Source organism: Drosophila montana, unplaced genomic scaffold, assembly GCF_035044405.1.
Source record: "Drosophila montana isolate Dmon_TW-CO22-7 unplaced genomic scaffold, ASM3504440v1 contig_1_1, whole genome shotgun sequence".
Lineage (NCBI taxonomy): Eukaryota > Metazoa > Arthropoda > Insecta > Diptera > Drosophilidae > Drosophila > Drosophila montana.
In genome coordinates this window covers 261,507-277,258 of record NW_026996920.1, presented here as the reverse complement: position 1 = coordinate 277,258, position 15,752 = coordinate 261,507, and the positions used below count along the sequence as shown (strand labels likewise).

At 37.9% G+C, this 15,752-nt stretch overlaps 1 protein-coding gene across 2 annotated transcripts in view; it reads left to right on the top strand.

Annotated features, from left to right (window-relative positions):
• Positions 1-15,141, top strand: part of dcma (decima) — a 33,531-nt gene extending 18,390 nt beyond the window's left edge. For both annotated transcript variants that reach the window (XM_064679392.1, XM_064679393.1), the window contains exons 3-6: positions 3,975-4,141; positions 12,291-12,427; positions 14,407-14,583; positions 14,800-15,141. In XM_064679392.1, coding sequence (XP_064535462.1) covers positions 3,975-4,141; positions 12,291-12,427; positions 14,407-14,583; positions 14,800-14,912 — 594 coding nt within the window. In that variant the 3' untranslated portion in view covers positions 14,913-15,141. The remainder of the gene's footprint in view (positions 1-3,974; positions 4,142-12,290; positions 12,428-14,406; positions 14,584-14,799) is intronic.
• The last annotated feature ends 611 nt before the right edge of the window (positions 15,142-15,752 follow it).

Sequence of the window (15,752 nt, the reverse complement as noted above, 5' to 3'; positions counted from 1 at the left end):
TGTCTGGCAACTAGCATTGCTCATGTATTTGCTGATTTACACTTTACGACGAGTGAGTTTTCTTTTGGCCACACAAGCACACATGCAGTTTTTCTCTTTTCTTTTCGCCTGCCATTTTTCCTTTTGCTTTTGTATTTGCATAGAAAAAAGGGACAAGAGCCGGCAGCTGTTTTTCAATTTTCCGCTTCAACTGTTGAAGCAAATGTTGAGCAACTTATGTTGCTTTTCCTATACCCTTGAAAAGGCATTCTAATTTTGAGCAGAAATGTGTAACGCACTGAGGGAGACATTTCACACACCATAAGGTATGCTTAATCAGTATCAACAGGCAAATGGATATAGCCGTCCGACCATCTGAGGGTTTTTAATGAAAACTAGTTTCGCAGTCTTAAAGCTATTTCCATGATAAGGTCCGTCCTAATAAAGTAATTGACTGAAAGATCGAGCAGTACATATGCTGGAGTCGGCCAGTTCATCTTCTATATAGCTGCGATAGGAATGGAATGTAGAATAACTTTGTAATTTTTCTAGATATCTTTAATCAAATTATTTTCTAAAAATATTCTCTTAATAATCTGCGAATTCGTATCAAATCCGAGCCATATGTCTAAAAGGGTATCTCATCTACGGCTTTCCGATTATACCCATTCTTTCCTCTTGTAACTGTTGTTGTCCTTGCAGTTGTATGGAAAAAACAAAACAATAGCGCATGAATATGCAGGCCGCAGCTTCTACAACACGCAAATCTCTTTTAGCTGCTGCTTTCCATTATAGGAAAAATGCGTTGAGTACCAAAACTATTTGCGGTAGCTGTGTACATGGAATTGGACAGCGCTTGGAGAATTCAATTTGCGCGCAGCCCATGTTTTTATGTTGGCCAGTTTTTTGGCCAGGTTTCTGTGCGACTCGCTTGGCGCTGTGAATGGCTGAATAGCTGCCAGTCAGGTAATTTCGGAAATGTGCTCGCAGGAGGTTTTCGGTTTTTTTCTTTTCCTAGTTTGGGGTCCGGCTTGTCTTTTGGCTTAACGCTGTTCTTTTAGGGGCTGTGCAGTCCCTTTTTATGCGAACCGCAGTCGTTTACATTGGGGATTTGCATGTGTGTGTTGCCTGCTACTTTGTGTGAGTCTCTCTCTGTGTGTGTGTGTGTGTGTGTTTGTGTCCTTATCTCAGCTGAGATTTAAGCTACATATAAAATTTATGCGTGTGTGGCTTACATCTGTGCGTGTGTTTACGACTGTTTTTTTTCTGGGTTAGTCCACGCTTGGTGCTATACCCTGTTGCCTTAAAAATTCCACCAAAGTGAGAAATGTATGTTGCAGATATACGAGTTTACGGCCGTACGGTTCCAGTTGTTTTTAAAAAAGTTCATATTTTATAAAGTGCATTTATATGTAAAGATTAATTTTATTATGATCAATTTGATCATTGATCATTACAATAGCATGTCGATTAGGTATTGTTTTTAATAATAAATCAAAATATCTATATATAAATTACATTAGCGAGGTTCCGGGTATAATATAACTATTATTATTGCTATTTTTAATTTTTAAATTTTAAATAAAAAATATAAGTTATAGAGCGTTTGTCCCAGATATGACAATTTTCACAAATTGGATCTGGATTCAAATATTAACTATTATTCATCTCAGTTTTAAGTTTACACTTGGATTCAGATTCATAAGAAAACCTGAGCTTACAAATTCAAGACTTTAACAAACAGTCACTCGTTTGAGTTTATGATAAACCTTTATTGTCAAAGTTCGTGCCACTTCATAGAAACGCTATATTTTCCCAAGAATTGCTCTTCATTTTGGATAAAGAAAAACATAAAAAATTGTTTGGATCCTATTTGAAGGGTATTCTTCAGAGAAATACACACTACTGAAACGCAACAGACCTGCTTGACATTTTGTGGCTGCTCTGAATAGACGCGTACTTCGTAAAGGCAGCTTTTGGGCAATTAGAGCCTCAGCTTTGCCAAATGTCAACAGTCAAGGGAAACGCCCAATATGAGAACCAATAAAATGTTGCACAGCCACCAGCAACAGCAACAGCAGCTGCTGGCCCAACAACATTTTGCCATTGATTGACTACAAAGCAATGGCAGTGCCACGCCCCCACCGCATACACAGGCGAATGCCTTCATTGTGCCTAGTTGGCGAAAGTTTTATGCCTAGAATATTTCATAGAACTTGGTACTTTTAATAAGCAATTTGCTTAAGTGCTGCCGCCTGTGCAACGCTTCCCTCTGCCACGCCTCCGACATGCCTTCATGCCATTGTCAATATGACTAATCATGCATATATTTCATAGCGAGATATGAGGCCCTTGCCCCGTAATCTCCCTGTCCCTCCCTCTCTCTCTCTCTCTCTGTGTGCCCTCTGACAACCGCACAGCTGTCAGTTCAAATTGAGTCAAGCCACAAAATTCACTTTGCATTTGCCGGCGGCGTCAGCCGTTCGAGGATTATTAAAATTACGCATACGCCGCGTTTTAAATGAAGTGCCTGCCGCTGCGGGAGGGGATGGCAGGGAGGTAACTTTTTGGGCCAGTGTTGCTGATGTGTTGTTGTTGTTGTCGTTGCGGTGAGAGTCAGTCATAAATATTTGAGCGCGTTGCTGGCTCATTTGCGAGTGGGCGTGGCGCACATGCTCACGCTTTGCCCACGTCGATTTGTACGAAATATATTTGCGAAATTAATCTCTTGTTTGGCTAAAAATACTCACAAGCGGCAAAACAAATTGCCAAAGGCGAACACCAACAAAAAGTGATTAAAATTAGATAAAATTACGAAATGTATTTATAGTTTCTTTTCGTTGACGAGATAAATGCTATTTCTATAGACATATGCCAGTGAAAAAAATTTTAATTGAATTGAATGATTAGTTTATTTGGATGTTTAAATGTGGCTTAAGAGTTAACATAATGCTTAGACTAGGGGATCAAATGAAGTTAAAGTGAGCATGAAGGACAGTTTGAACAAATTATAAAACGAAAAGCCAGTTGTACCTAATCTTTGTTATGTAAGGAGATGGGATAGGGACTATAGAGAATCACAAAATATTTTTGTAGTGCCAAGACTGATGTCAAGAAAATATGGGGACAGTTGTAAATTTAACTGACAGATATAAAATGTAGTTAGATGTAGAGAACATCAAAAATAGAATAGCTGATTGCAATGGGATTAAAGTAACCAAGTGGCGACGGTTTTGATCAAGTTCATAATAGAGAGGACATAGGTTATTTAAATATGAGTAAGAATCATATCCTGAGCTGATCAACGAGTCCTAGGAAAGAATTAAAATTCCAGCAAAATGAGAATAGATAACAAATAATATTTATAAGAACAAAGGCAAGCCTATTGTCAATGCAGTTAAAATGTTTTTTATATATTGACCATAAGATAAGTGCTTGCCCAGCCAAAACTCAGCTTTGGCTATACCATATAAATGTTATTACTCTCTCATTGCATTTCAATGGCTAAATTTAATGAGCATAATTCAAGATATATTAAGTTTATTGATAAGAACACCCTCCGGCAGTAGGGGAATAAACAAAAGACGAGTGAATCCATGAAAGCAGCTACATCCTTTCGTTTTAACGACTTTGCATTGTTGGGCATTTTAATTTTTATGAGTCCGATTTGGACAGCGGCTAGAAAATTAGGCTCGATTGCTCGATTTATTTGCCTCAACCGCCCCCCCGCTAGCTGGCAAATGAGCCGTAAAAAGGAAACAACAAAAACTACATCAACGACAGCGGCTCGTTCTGGAAAATAGCCCAAAAATATTGTTGCGCTTGCGGTTCTGTATATTGAGGGTATTTTTGCTGCTGCTGCATAAATTAAACTGTATAATGTGTAATTTGAACGGGCCAATAGAGGGCTTGGCATAAATTAAGCATGAACTTTGTGCTAACGCGCTTCTGACCCGATGCTGGCATAAATTAAATCATTTGCCTTGCACTTGCAGCTCATCGTGGAGATCAACAGCCATGTGGCGCTCTTCCGCGACATGCTGATACATGTCGGCCAGGCCAAGGACTGCCCCGAGCTGCGCGAAAAGATACGCAAACTGCGACGCACCTGTGTGGAGGCATTCAAGCACACGGCACAGATACTTATGCCACAGGTCAAGAGGTAAGCAAAGAACCATCATAGACTTATCAGACCATGCCAACTCAGACCATGCCCATGCCAAACCCGACCTCATTCCATTGTAGACCAAAGTAACACGCATCGCATTAGCATAAACATAAACATCAACATGTGTGTGACATTTTACGGCTCACATTTCAATACCCTCTGGTAACAAAAAGAAATTGTGTGAAAGGGTATTTTATTTAGTATATCACTCACTCGGTCTGCATAGCTTAATAACTGCGTTATTAAGGATGGGGTTATATATATTTTATCAGCAAAAAAGTCACTAAAGGATTTAAAAGAAATAAGTTTTATTTTAAATTTATATGTCAATTGATGAGTGCTTGCAGGGTATTCTCCAATCGAGCACTCTCCTTTACATTCATGTTTTATTTTGTTGAAAAAGCTTTTAAAGTCGTACATTTTATGAAAATGTATGCAAATTTAATTGCAGTCAAATTTACAAGAGGGACAACCCACGGAAAGGTACACCCGTATATGCAAAAGGGATAACATAAATAACAATTTGTCGCTGTTGGCATCCCTCTTGCAGGCACTGTCGCAGTCCCATACTAATTTCGACTCCAACTGCGAGTCACCTCTTGAGTTCCTGAAATGAGTTAGTACCGGTTGGCGTTTGAGTTTGAAATTCAATTTCGGATGCTGCATAATTTAGCAGCATGTGTTTTGCCGGGTTTGGGTTCAACTTTTTGGACAGTTGCCCTGGGCCACGGACACAGAGTAAAAAGTTAATAACATTTTGTTTACAACGAGCTGCGGGCACAACAGAACACGCATGCAATTTCTTTCATTAAAGCTGTTGATGAAAAAAATGAACGTGTGGGGCTCAGTGTGTGGGAGTATGAAGTCCCTTTGCCTGGGAAATGAGCAAGCAGTTATATAAATAGCATTCGAACCGAACAACAACGCAATAAAAGAAAATATATAGCTTGCAGCAATTGCTTAACATTTATTGGAAATAAAACTTGCAAAACTCAATCAGATCTTTAATTCTTCTCCTTGCCAAAAACTCTTAAGGAACTGCGATATGGCGCTTAAACCGCTTGAGAATTACATAAAGTCCACAAACTGTGTTTTAAATTGTTTGAACGACTAGCAGCTCCAGAATCTTAAGAGTCAGTAGTATAGAATAGTTCCTAAATATGTCCGTAAGCAGCTTATACCTAACTTCAATTTTAAGAACGAACTCTTTTCGCTGTTAACAGTGAAGGCATTTCGAATTTTGGCAGCTAAGCCCCTCATATAAACTCAACGCAGGTTCTCAAGTTATTGATTTATGCTGTCGTTGAAGCATAAATTGTTACAAAATGAATTCCCATGTGGCTGTCACACATGCGCCATTATCACACCCTGCCTAAACTTCAAAACTCAAGACTGACTAAAAAGAAGAAAAAAAACCAACTTTTTAACAAACAACTTGAGCGAATTTTCATACACAATACATAAAGCATTTTTTTGTTGTCTTTTCTTTTTGTAATTTCAGTCACAAACTCAATAGAACAGACTGTCAATCGTGTGTGTGAACGAGAGAGCTTGAGAGGGTTAGGGTGTGCATTGGGGTGTCTGCTATTTGCTTTTTAAGAACACCCTATGACAGTGTGATTTATTATGGAGCAGACGCTTTAAATGTCACTGCAGCACAGCAGAAATGTCAATCCTCAAAAAACGAGCATTTGTACTTGTTGTTGTAATTTTTGTATATGTAAAACCAGCTGTTCGAATCACTCGACTGTGCAATACTCTGTTCATAGTGAAATCATAATTGAACCCGTTTAATGGGCACCTTTTTGAATAAGCGACTGTTAAATGAAAAAATGTGAGTGGGCATAGAATAATATATTGTATATACCAAAAATATAGCTTCAGCTTTAATAAAGCTTATAGGAGCATAAGAAACATTGCAAAAAATAAACAAATATTCTCTTTTGTCCTTTGGTAAGTTGAGCTTAAAAAGTGCAGGGACCAACAAAAAATTAACTTTCGGCAGTTGAAATTGATGATTGGCTCTGGCTGTAAGCCAAGCGAAATAATAACAATAGCAAAGGCAACAAATACAAAGAAAAAAACGCTGTTAAAGCTGACACAAGAGATTTCAATTAATTTTTGGCTTTAAATTGGCAAAAATGTAGGGGAAGGACTCGACCAGCAGCCGCCTCCCGTCGAGCTACCCAGCGGCGCACTCGGCGTATGAGTGATGGCAATGAATTAGCGACAACAGCAGCAGCAACAGCAGCGACAGCGGCGACAGATCAAAGCGCCAAGCCAGAAAGTTAAATTGAAAGTAAAAGTTCAATAAAGCAAAAAGTATTTGCTGCCGAAGCAAGGGGGATGAGAGCAGGGCGGAGAACCGTGGGAGTGTGCGTTGGAAAAACTTTGAGCGAAACTTGACAATGACACAGACTAAACTTTCCGACAGTGTTCCGTTGTTGTTTTTATGTTTTGTAAACACATGCCGCGCCATGTGAGGCAGCCAAAGTCACAAAAGTAAACAAAAAAGAGAAAAAAACACACAGCACACAAAAATTAAGTAGGTACTTGTCGTGTGTAAAACATGCAGAAGCTGATATACTCTAACCAAACAAAAGAAGTTTCACTTAAGGAATTCTTATGCTGATAATTTATTTATGCTTTTTATGTACGGAACTTGTTACTTGTGGAATTCCGCTTCATGAACTACGAACTCTTTCAACTTTGTCAAGCTTTAATTAGTTTTAATGCATTTTTGTGATTTGTTCTTCTACATATACCTACAAAAATCAAGTTTCCATCAAAATTATTTTTCTCACAAATTTAACGTTTTCCATAGTCTTCAAAATTAAAAGTTGAGGTCACGAGTTCCTCATGCGCTTTGCATATTTTCATATCTTATACCATATAAGCCATTGCCCACATACTTGTATAGCATTAAGTCTCCAAGGCTACAAAGTTCGATGTAAGTTTTCATATTTATGCCAAACTTCAGTAGGTATTACACGGCTTGGCGAATGCCCGTGAGCAAACAGTCTGAGCAAGTTATAATACCGCTCAGCCAGGTAAGCAAAAATAAAAGTTTGCTTTTACCCCAAGTAGCCCACACAGTTATCTTGATGCAGCAGCAGATATTTCATTCCACATTCCAGCGCCTTCCACTAGCTACTCGCGTCTTCCGGCATTTGGCCTCGCTGTTCCTTCCACCTGCCTGAGCAGACAGCACTTTGGCCAACTGCTTAAGTGACTGATAGTTGTTTGCATGTTTGTTTGCTCGGCCGTACACAAACACATTTCTCGACGTACACCGCTGCGTATACATGTTCCCGCTCGTCCCACTGTTGTTCTACTGCGCTCATTTCACATATTGTATTTGCCTCTGTACTTGTTGTGTATTTGTATATTCGTGTTTGCCTAACAGTTATGTGCAGCAGCTGTTTGTTGTTGCTAAATTACTGTCGCTGGCTGACTTTGTTTTAACTGTTATCGTTGGGATCTGTTTTGACAGTTAGTTACTCATCAGAATGCCCAAGGCAAGCCAAAGTCGTCATGTTGGCTTAAACGCATTTCCTCTGCAAATAATGTCCACACATCCCCGACATATTTCTGTGTCCTTGACGACACGAAAACTGCAGTGCAAACAATACACAACAATGGGACTGACTGGCCGGGATCCCACAGGCCATAATACCGAAGCCAATGTCGAGTCTTGCAGACTGCATCGATGGCAAGTGTCTGCCTGGCTACACAACCATATTTCCTATCACTGTTGTTAGCTACCCTGTAGCCATGATTATCGAAAATGCTATTATAACGTGAAGGCAGTATTTACCTGATTTTATATCTTCCTTCTTGTTCAGTATTAACATTCGACTCAATGTACATCTGCCCAATATGTGGCCACGATTTTGAGAACTCTGGCAGATACGTTCTTAAATAAGTCAAACAAGTTTTTCGGACTCGAGCATATCCCAGTCTTTTCCAATAGTGTTAGTTTATATTCGTTTTTGTACTTCGCAACTCGTATGCGCCCGTTGGTCTGTTGGGTGGACACTTTTATACACTTTATAACGTTTCGTTTGAAACTCATAAAAATTCCTTTTCAAACCCCTAATTATATTTAACAATTTAATATTATTATAAATCAGTATTCAACCTGTATTCATTCTAGATAATGTAAAATATTTATCAAAAAAAATGTGAAAAATAGATCTAGCCACTATTTAAGACCTGCTTGTAGGATAACTCCCAGTCGAATACCCTTCGCTCGCGCTCTATTTCTGGGTTTTACAACAATATTATTTGTTATTTCGACACTGGATGCCGGATTCTCTGGGCTCTGGGCGCTGCGGTCATGTTAGTGAGAATGACGCCAAATTATTAAGAGTACGATTATTGAGTGGGGTCGTCACGTAGCCAGATTCTTTACACTTTTACGAGTGCCGTAAACCACGAAGAGTTTTACAGCACCGTCACAGCTGCAGTTAATAACTTCGATTTGTCCGACGAGACGCATTGCCTTGAGAAATCGCACGTTAGACGCAGTTTACGAACGTGGCATTTCTCGCTCCTTCATTTCTCAGTTTCGCCTCTCTCTCAACGCATAATTGTGCATTTTTCGTTGGATAGCTCGTTTTTGTCGTTTGCCATTTTCTTTGGCGCTTGCGACCCAAAAGAAAACCCATCTTGAGTTTGAAGCTAGCGCAGCACAATAAAAAATATTTCACTGTTATTCGCAATAAATGAAAGTTACGTCCAAACTGTAATCAACAGCAGCTGCCGACAGTCCCCGGCTCCAGCATCCATTTGGTTGCTGATTTTTTTATTTCTCGCTTTTTGGGTTTTTGTGTTCGTTTTTTTGTATGGTTTGCAGACTTAGCTCATTCCAGTCTTTATGCTTATTATGCTTTTTGCAAAGTTTGTTGTAATTTCTGGAACTTTTGCATACATTTTCTGTCGGATCCGGCAAGTTTCCATGTGCAAAACACAAGGTATAAAGGGAGGTGTATGTATGAATTAACAAAACACCCAACGAGCAATTTAGATCGCCGATCAGTCTGAAAGGGTATTCAATCTTCAGTATTACTGAAAGGAAGTAAATATATATTTTCTTAAACTTATTATTGCGTTTTTCTTTTTGCTGTCAGTGAAAATGACCCGCGTTAATGTGCTTAGCAATAAGCAACAGACAGAGAAAGCAACAGAAGTATAGATAGAGATAGAGATAAAAAGAGACAAGGACAGAGCGACATCTTTCATTTCAAAGAAAGTAATAGGAAACCATAAAAATATGTCCTTTTCCCTCGGTTAGCGCCTTGAAGCTTGAGGAAAAAAATCGCTATGCATTAATTTAAACATTAATTTAAACATATTTTAAGCACATAAAACTGTTGGTTCTATTAATTCAATATGCTACACAATTACGAAATTATGGAAAGTAGCAGCAGACCTCAAGTCTGTTCCTTATGGTCGCGTATTATTTATAGAAAATGAAGAAATAAAGTAAATTTGTTAGACCAGGGGTCTTTTGTGCGCTTTCTTCTTGTCTACAGGAACAACCATTTTATTTCGATTCTTAAAAGCAAACTTTTTGGAGTAAAGATTATTTAACATTATTCTATTGGTTAGGTAATAGACTACGTCTGAAATATCTATTCTATATGTATAAATTCAAGCGGATATTTTCCGTTTTTTTCCGCCCTTACCACAGGTTTTTGAAATTGGGTTCGAAGTCGATTTAAACAGTCAGTGTAAACAGTTTCATCTATATTTCACCAATAATATAAATATAATTAAAGCATTAAAGCCTCCAAAACTAACATAAATTATTGAAAACCGCATAGCAGCCAGTCAGTCGGTCAATCAATTAGTCGGGACGAACAGTTTTATTCATAGAGATGAAAATATGATTAAGAACATATCGTGTTAATCAAGAATTCATTATTATCAATATGCCTAGCTCCGTCTGCTAGACTTGCCTTACCCGAATGTACATAATTAACTTCGAATAAAGCGGCACACGCAATCAATTAAATGTTCTACTCACATAATTATCCCTCTTCAATGTGACATATGTTATGCCTCCCCCTCTCCCCTCGAGGGAAAAGCAACAACATTTCTGTGTTCTTAGCCGCACACCTTCAGCAATCTGTTATCAGGAATCAAACTTTGCATGAGGAACGGAATCGCAATCGCTTTAACTAGGTTCAGCTATAAACAGGCATACACTCAAACACACTTAGTCAGAGATGAACAGGGACACCCTATGGCAAGATTAATTTGCAATTTATTTCCTTTAATAGTAAAAATGGGTGTTGACGTCGGCCGGTGGTGAGGGTGTTAGGGCATGAGGATAGTTGTGTAGAGGACACGGCCACACATTCCATATTCACCGGTATGGTGGGTGGGTTCAGGATTTAGGGATTAGGGACTGAGCAGGCGCCCGAACTGCTTGTCCGACAAGTTGGTAATTTGGGTAAAATATATTTTTCATTTCCAGCTATCTATTTATACCCTGTAACTATATAGCTGACCAAAGGGAGTACCATAAATCATGCTACTAATGAATCATACAATCGGTTCAAACTAAACATGTTAATCAAATGTATTAAATATAATAATATATATTTTTAAATATATGTGTAAATAAGATAATAATATAGTATACAAATTAAATTAAAATTGGAATTGCTTTCATCATGCAATAGAGCTCAAATTATGAGTATACCGATTAAATAGCCTATTATAATATTTTTTTAGCTTATAAATTTATTTATTTATTTATTTCCTGTATATATTTAAATGAATTCCTTATAGTCCAACATTTCTGCTTATTTTCATTTCTTGCCACATGAAACTAACACAGGCACAGGGTATCTCTGCGACCAGCATAATAATTCAATATTACTTGTTAGTTAGTATCTCCATTTGGAGTCTCCCTTCTTCTCGGGGTTTTGGCAATGCAAAGCACTTTTACAAATTGAATTTATTTTCATGCTTCTGCAAATATGTTTATGGCAATTTATATCGTATTTATGTGTCGACTGTCGCTTCATAATTGCTCTGCGAGCGTCACAGCTCAGAATTAATGCTGGGGATGCCCAACTAAGCACCAAATTACACAGCAGCTGTAAATTCTCAACATTACTTGAATTATGAGCATTTCAAGAAGCAATTCCACGTTATGCGCCAGAGTTGATTTAAGCTAAGGCTGCAGTATAATTGAGTTTTAAATGCCAAATAAACGATTCAAAACGATTATGTTCATAAAATTAAAATATTAGCCATTATAAATGCATATTACTTGGGATTTTTGTCAGCTTTAAATCTAATTTGAAGAGTGCTTTTAAATTGGAAATTTACTCACTCAGATCTGCTTACATTTCGAAACACATTTATGAATTCAATAAATGAGACTTTAAGCTTTAAGCTTGTTGACCTTAAAATTATTGTTTGCTCCTCAATGCTTTAATCATTCTGCTAAGAAGCACAACTTGGCTCTCTCTTAAAGCTCGATCTAGCACATTTTTGTTTCAACAGGTATTTTGGGGCATGCATTTAGGGTCTCTTGAAGCTCAAAGCTCCATTCAGTACATTTTAATTATTTACCAAAGTTGCAATTTGCAATTGGGCTCAAAAATTAGAGATTTATTCAACTAAAAATTAAAATATAGTTTAGCACGTGAAAGATTTAACCGTGCTGAATTGTTGTTGTCACTTGCGATTAGGCATCCTTGGAGTTCAAAGCTCGGTGCAGCAGTGTCATCGCCACACAGACCCGCATAGTTTGTATTTTTAATATTTCTTACTTTTGTGGAAAATATTGACAAATATCTGGACAAACACACACAGTTGCAATGTATATTTGCCTACCAGTATAAATATAATCAACTGTTGTGCTTTGAGTCAGCTATTGACGATGGCCTTAGAACTTGGCCCAATGAATTTATTTGACCCAGTGAGTCACCGCCTCTCCCCACACACATGACCCAAATAACAAAAATGTCATCAAATTCATATAAATTTCATTTCTCAATTTCCGCATGCAATTTGGCGAGCCACAAAACACACAAAACATACACAAACGCACACATCCTGGCTATGAAAGTTGAAACACATAGATTTACCTTTTGCATATGGATTTACTTATATTTTTCAGCGCAATGGCCGAAGGCATACTCACCGACAATCCGCACCTGGTGCTACTCTTCTACATGGCTCAGCTGTTTCTACGTGAGCTTGTGAAAAGCTACCGGCTCATACAAGTTGTGCCAATGGATATGTCTGGCTATTATGGTAAGCTGGCTTTAAAATCAGCTTTAAACTGGTGTGTGAGTGTGTGTATATAGGGGTATGTCTGTGTGTGTGTGTGTGTGCTTTGTTTATTTGTCATTGCAATTCAGGACAAGCGCAGCAAGTGCTTAGCCATTGTTTGCCATTTGGCAGTTGCATTCCGCTTGACTGTACGAGCTTTGATTGCCAACATTCATTGGCCATGCTGAAACTCGAACGTGCGAGTGCAAAAGTTTGCCCTGCTCTTTGGTTTGGCCTTGACTGATTGGTTCGTCGGAGACTTGTTCGGCCTGCACTTCAATAATGCCAAAAACGCAAATTGCTGACCATAAATTTTTTAATTACCAGCCCCCGTTAAGCCCGCAACTGTCAACAGCGTAAAGGAAATGCAAATATTTACAATGCGAATTTCTGAGGCCAGAATCCTCGGCGGGGTCGTGGCTTTGTGGGTTTTTAGCTGAAGCCAGTTTATGGCAGCCAACGCATTCACATGGTGCCCAAAAATGCAGCCCAGTGCAATGAAAATGTCATAAATAATGCATAAACGAGGCCTTATGAAATTGAGTTTCTGCTGTATGTGCATGTGGATGACACAAAAGGAGCGGGGCTTGCGAAGGGAACGGGCGTAATATTTAAAAATATATGCCCTCAGATTCAATCTAGGGTAAGGGAAGTTTAAAAATGTGCAATGCCAGCGAAAAGCTGCGGCTTACATAAATCAAAAATTGCGACTCCCGCAATATATGCGATACTTTTTATACGTATATTGCGTATACGTCGTGGTGAACAATCAAATAAATTGATTTACGGCGTTGCACAAAACTCGACAGTTTTTTAGATGTCGAATATTATTTTAATTACCCCAGCTGCATTTGCACTGATGAAGATTGATGATAATCGAAAATTGATGGCTCACAGCCCACATAGAACACGGGGCAAACGTTGGCAGGCTTAAGTAATTGTCAAAAAAATTGTATTTGGTAAAATATCAATATAGCTAGAAATGTGCAATTTTAAAAGAATGTTTTAGCCAATCGAAAATGAAAATTTATTAAGCCACGTGCGTAAATTTTATAATACCAATTTTAGAGCGTTGAGAAGGCTGACTAAAAGCTCTTGGGTGGATTGAATGTTTTGTGTAGCCTAATAGACTTATAAGCCGAACGAGCTTTTGGCAGAAAACTATTTCTACTAATAATCTATGTCTAAAGCATAAAGCTCTTTTCATAATGTCAAGCTTTTGCAGACCTGTGAAAGCACATTAGAATTCTTTACGATTTAATCTTGAAATAAATGTATTTTAATCAAAAGCTTTAAGCTTGTCAAGCTCTACTTGTCAAAGGAGCTTTACTTATAGTACACAATTTTCAACTTAATTTATCCTCACTGTAAGACTAAAGCTACTAAAAATCCTGCTTTAAAATGTTAATCAACCATATTTTGATCATATTGTTAAATAATTTCGTCGTTGTTAAATAGTCGTCGCCTACCTAACTCCGTATCAAAACTATGAACGCAATACGAAAATTTTGATACATACAAATTTTATTCCAATAAAAGAAATACATTCAAGAATACCCTTAGAGGATCACAATTGATGCGCGACACATAACAACAATGTTGATGCCACGTTTTGAGTGCGGATGGCAAATAAAAACAAAGCTAATGAAGCAAAAAATAACAAAAAAAAACACACAGAGAAGCCGTCAAGAAAATTGTTTGCATAAAAAAGAGGCAAATAAATACTCGTAAATACCAATTTATTTATTTTTCTGGTATGCAGGCGAAGCCCATGCAACATAAAAAATGTATATAAAGAGAAAACTATTTTTTTTTATTGGTTAAGTGCACAAAGAGGCAACTAAAAGCAACCGAGTTGGCCAATATGGTTTGTCTTTAATTTTGTACACTCTTGCAGCTCGAATTTTGATGTAATCGCTTGAGCTGATGCTTTAAATTGATATTTTGCGTTTATTTTGTAGAAAATCGAGCGGGCCCCTCAAATCTGGGCAATGTTATTAGCCAAATACTGTTGTGCAAGCAATTTACGCCAGATTTCAATGAGGAGGAATTATGCAGCATAACGAAGGATTCGCAGGACATTGCCATGTTGTTGTCCGAGCTACAGGAGTATATGCCGCAACACGAGGCATATTTAGGTGAGTTTACTGCGCAGTCGCCGCTGCACCTTGCACTTTCACATTTAGCCAAGGTCCAGCCGGAGGCCAAACGAAATTCTATTACACAGCAAAAAAAAAGAGGCACGCAAACTTGCCAACAGCTATTTGTACTTATGTGTTCACATTTCAGTCACACATTCATTAATCAACCTCTATATGTACACATGTGCGACTCTTTCATTCTTTCGATTACAGAGCGCAATGCGGCACTGGATACAAATACTCCTTGGCCGGCAAAACGACGCCAGAATTATATATGCAAGAACATGAGTCTACTATGCTGCGTGTCTCGCCCAAATTATCTCTGAGACGAGGCCGAAAGTGTTTAATCTTAAATGTTAAACACACACATAAGTATCACACATTTACACCCACACAGACACACACACACACTACTTGTATCAATTACTAGTGTTTAAGTCAAGCCCATGAAAAGCTAAACACAGAAATTGTACAGCCTAAGTGTAAAACCACTCAATTAGCATTGTAACCACAGGTCAAAGGACTTTCCATACAAAACAAATTTAAACATAAACTTATATATATATATATATATATATATATATATATGTATTTAGGGGAGTTGTGTATAATCAAAGTTAGTTATGCTGCATATACAATACATATTTAAAGTAAAAGCTCTCAATTTTGGCATTCCGTATGCCTAAGAGCAAAGTTTATAGAAGCGTTATACCACATTTGAAATCGCAGTAAAAAAAGTTCGAGTGGCATTAGCTGAAGGAGTTCAGTTGAGCTTTAAGCTGTACGGATTCTTTTATTGTATTTAAAGACTTCAATTCAAGCCACCTAAAACTTTAAGGCTCACACACTTTCAGCTAATGTCATTGCTACCTTTACATTTATCAAGCATATGGCAAAGCAGTTAAGACTTTTTAGACTTGTAAATTGTATTAACTGTATAGAGGTTATTTATTATATATAAACACTATAAAATACATTTTTCAATATACATACCGTTGAGTTAACATTAAGATTAGACAAGACATTGAGTAAGGTTGGCAAGGCAAAAAGTTAGACGTAGTCTCCAATGATACTAGCATGGTAATTAAATTAAAAGCCTGTACCAGACCTTGCCCTGGAACTGCAACTGCAACTGTCCCTAGGCCTGGGCCTGGGTGTGGGACTGG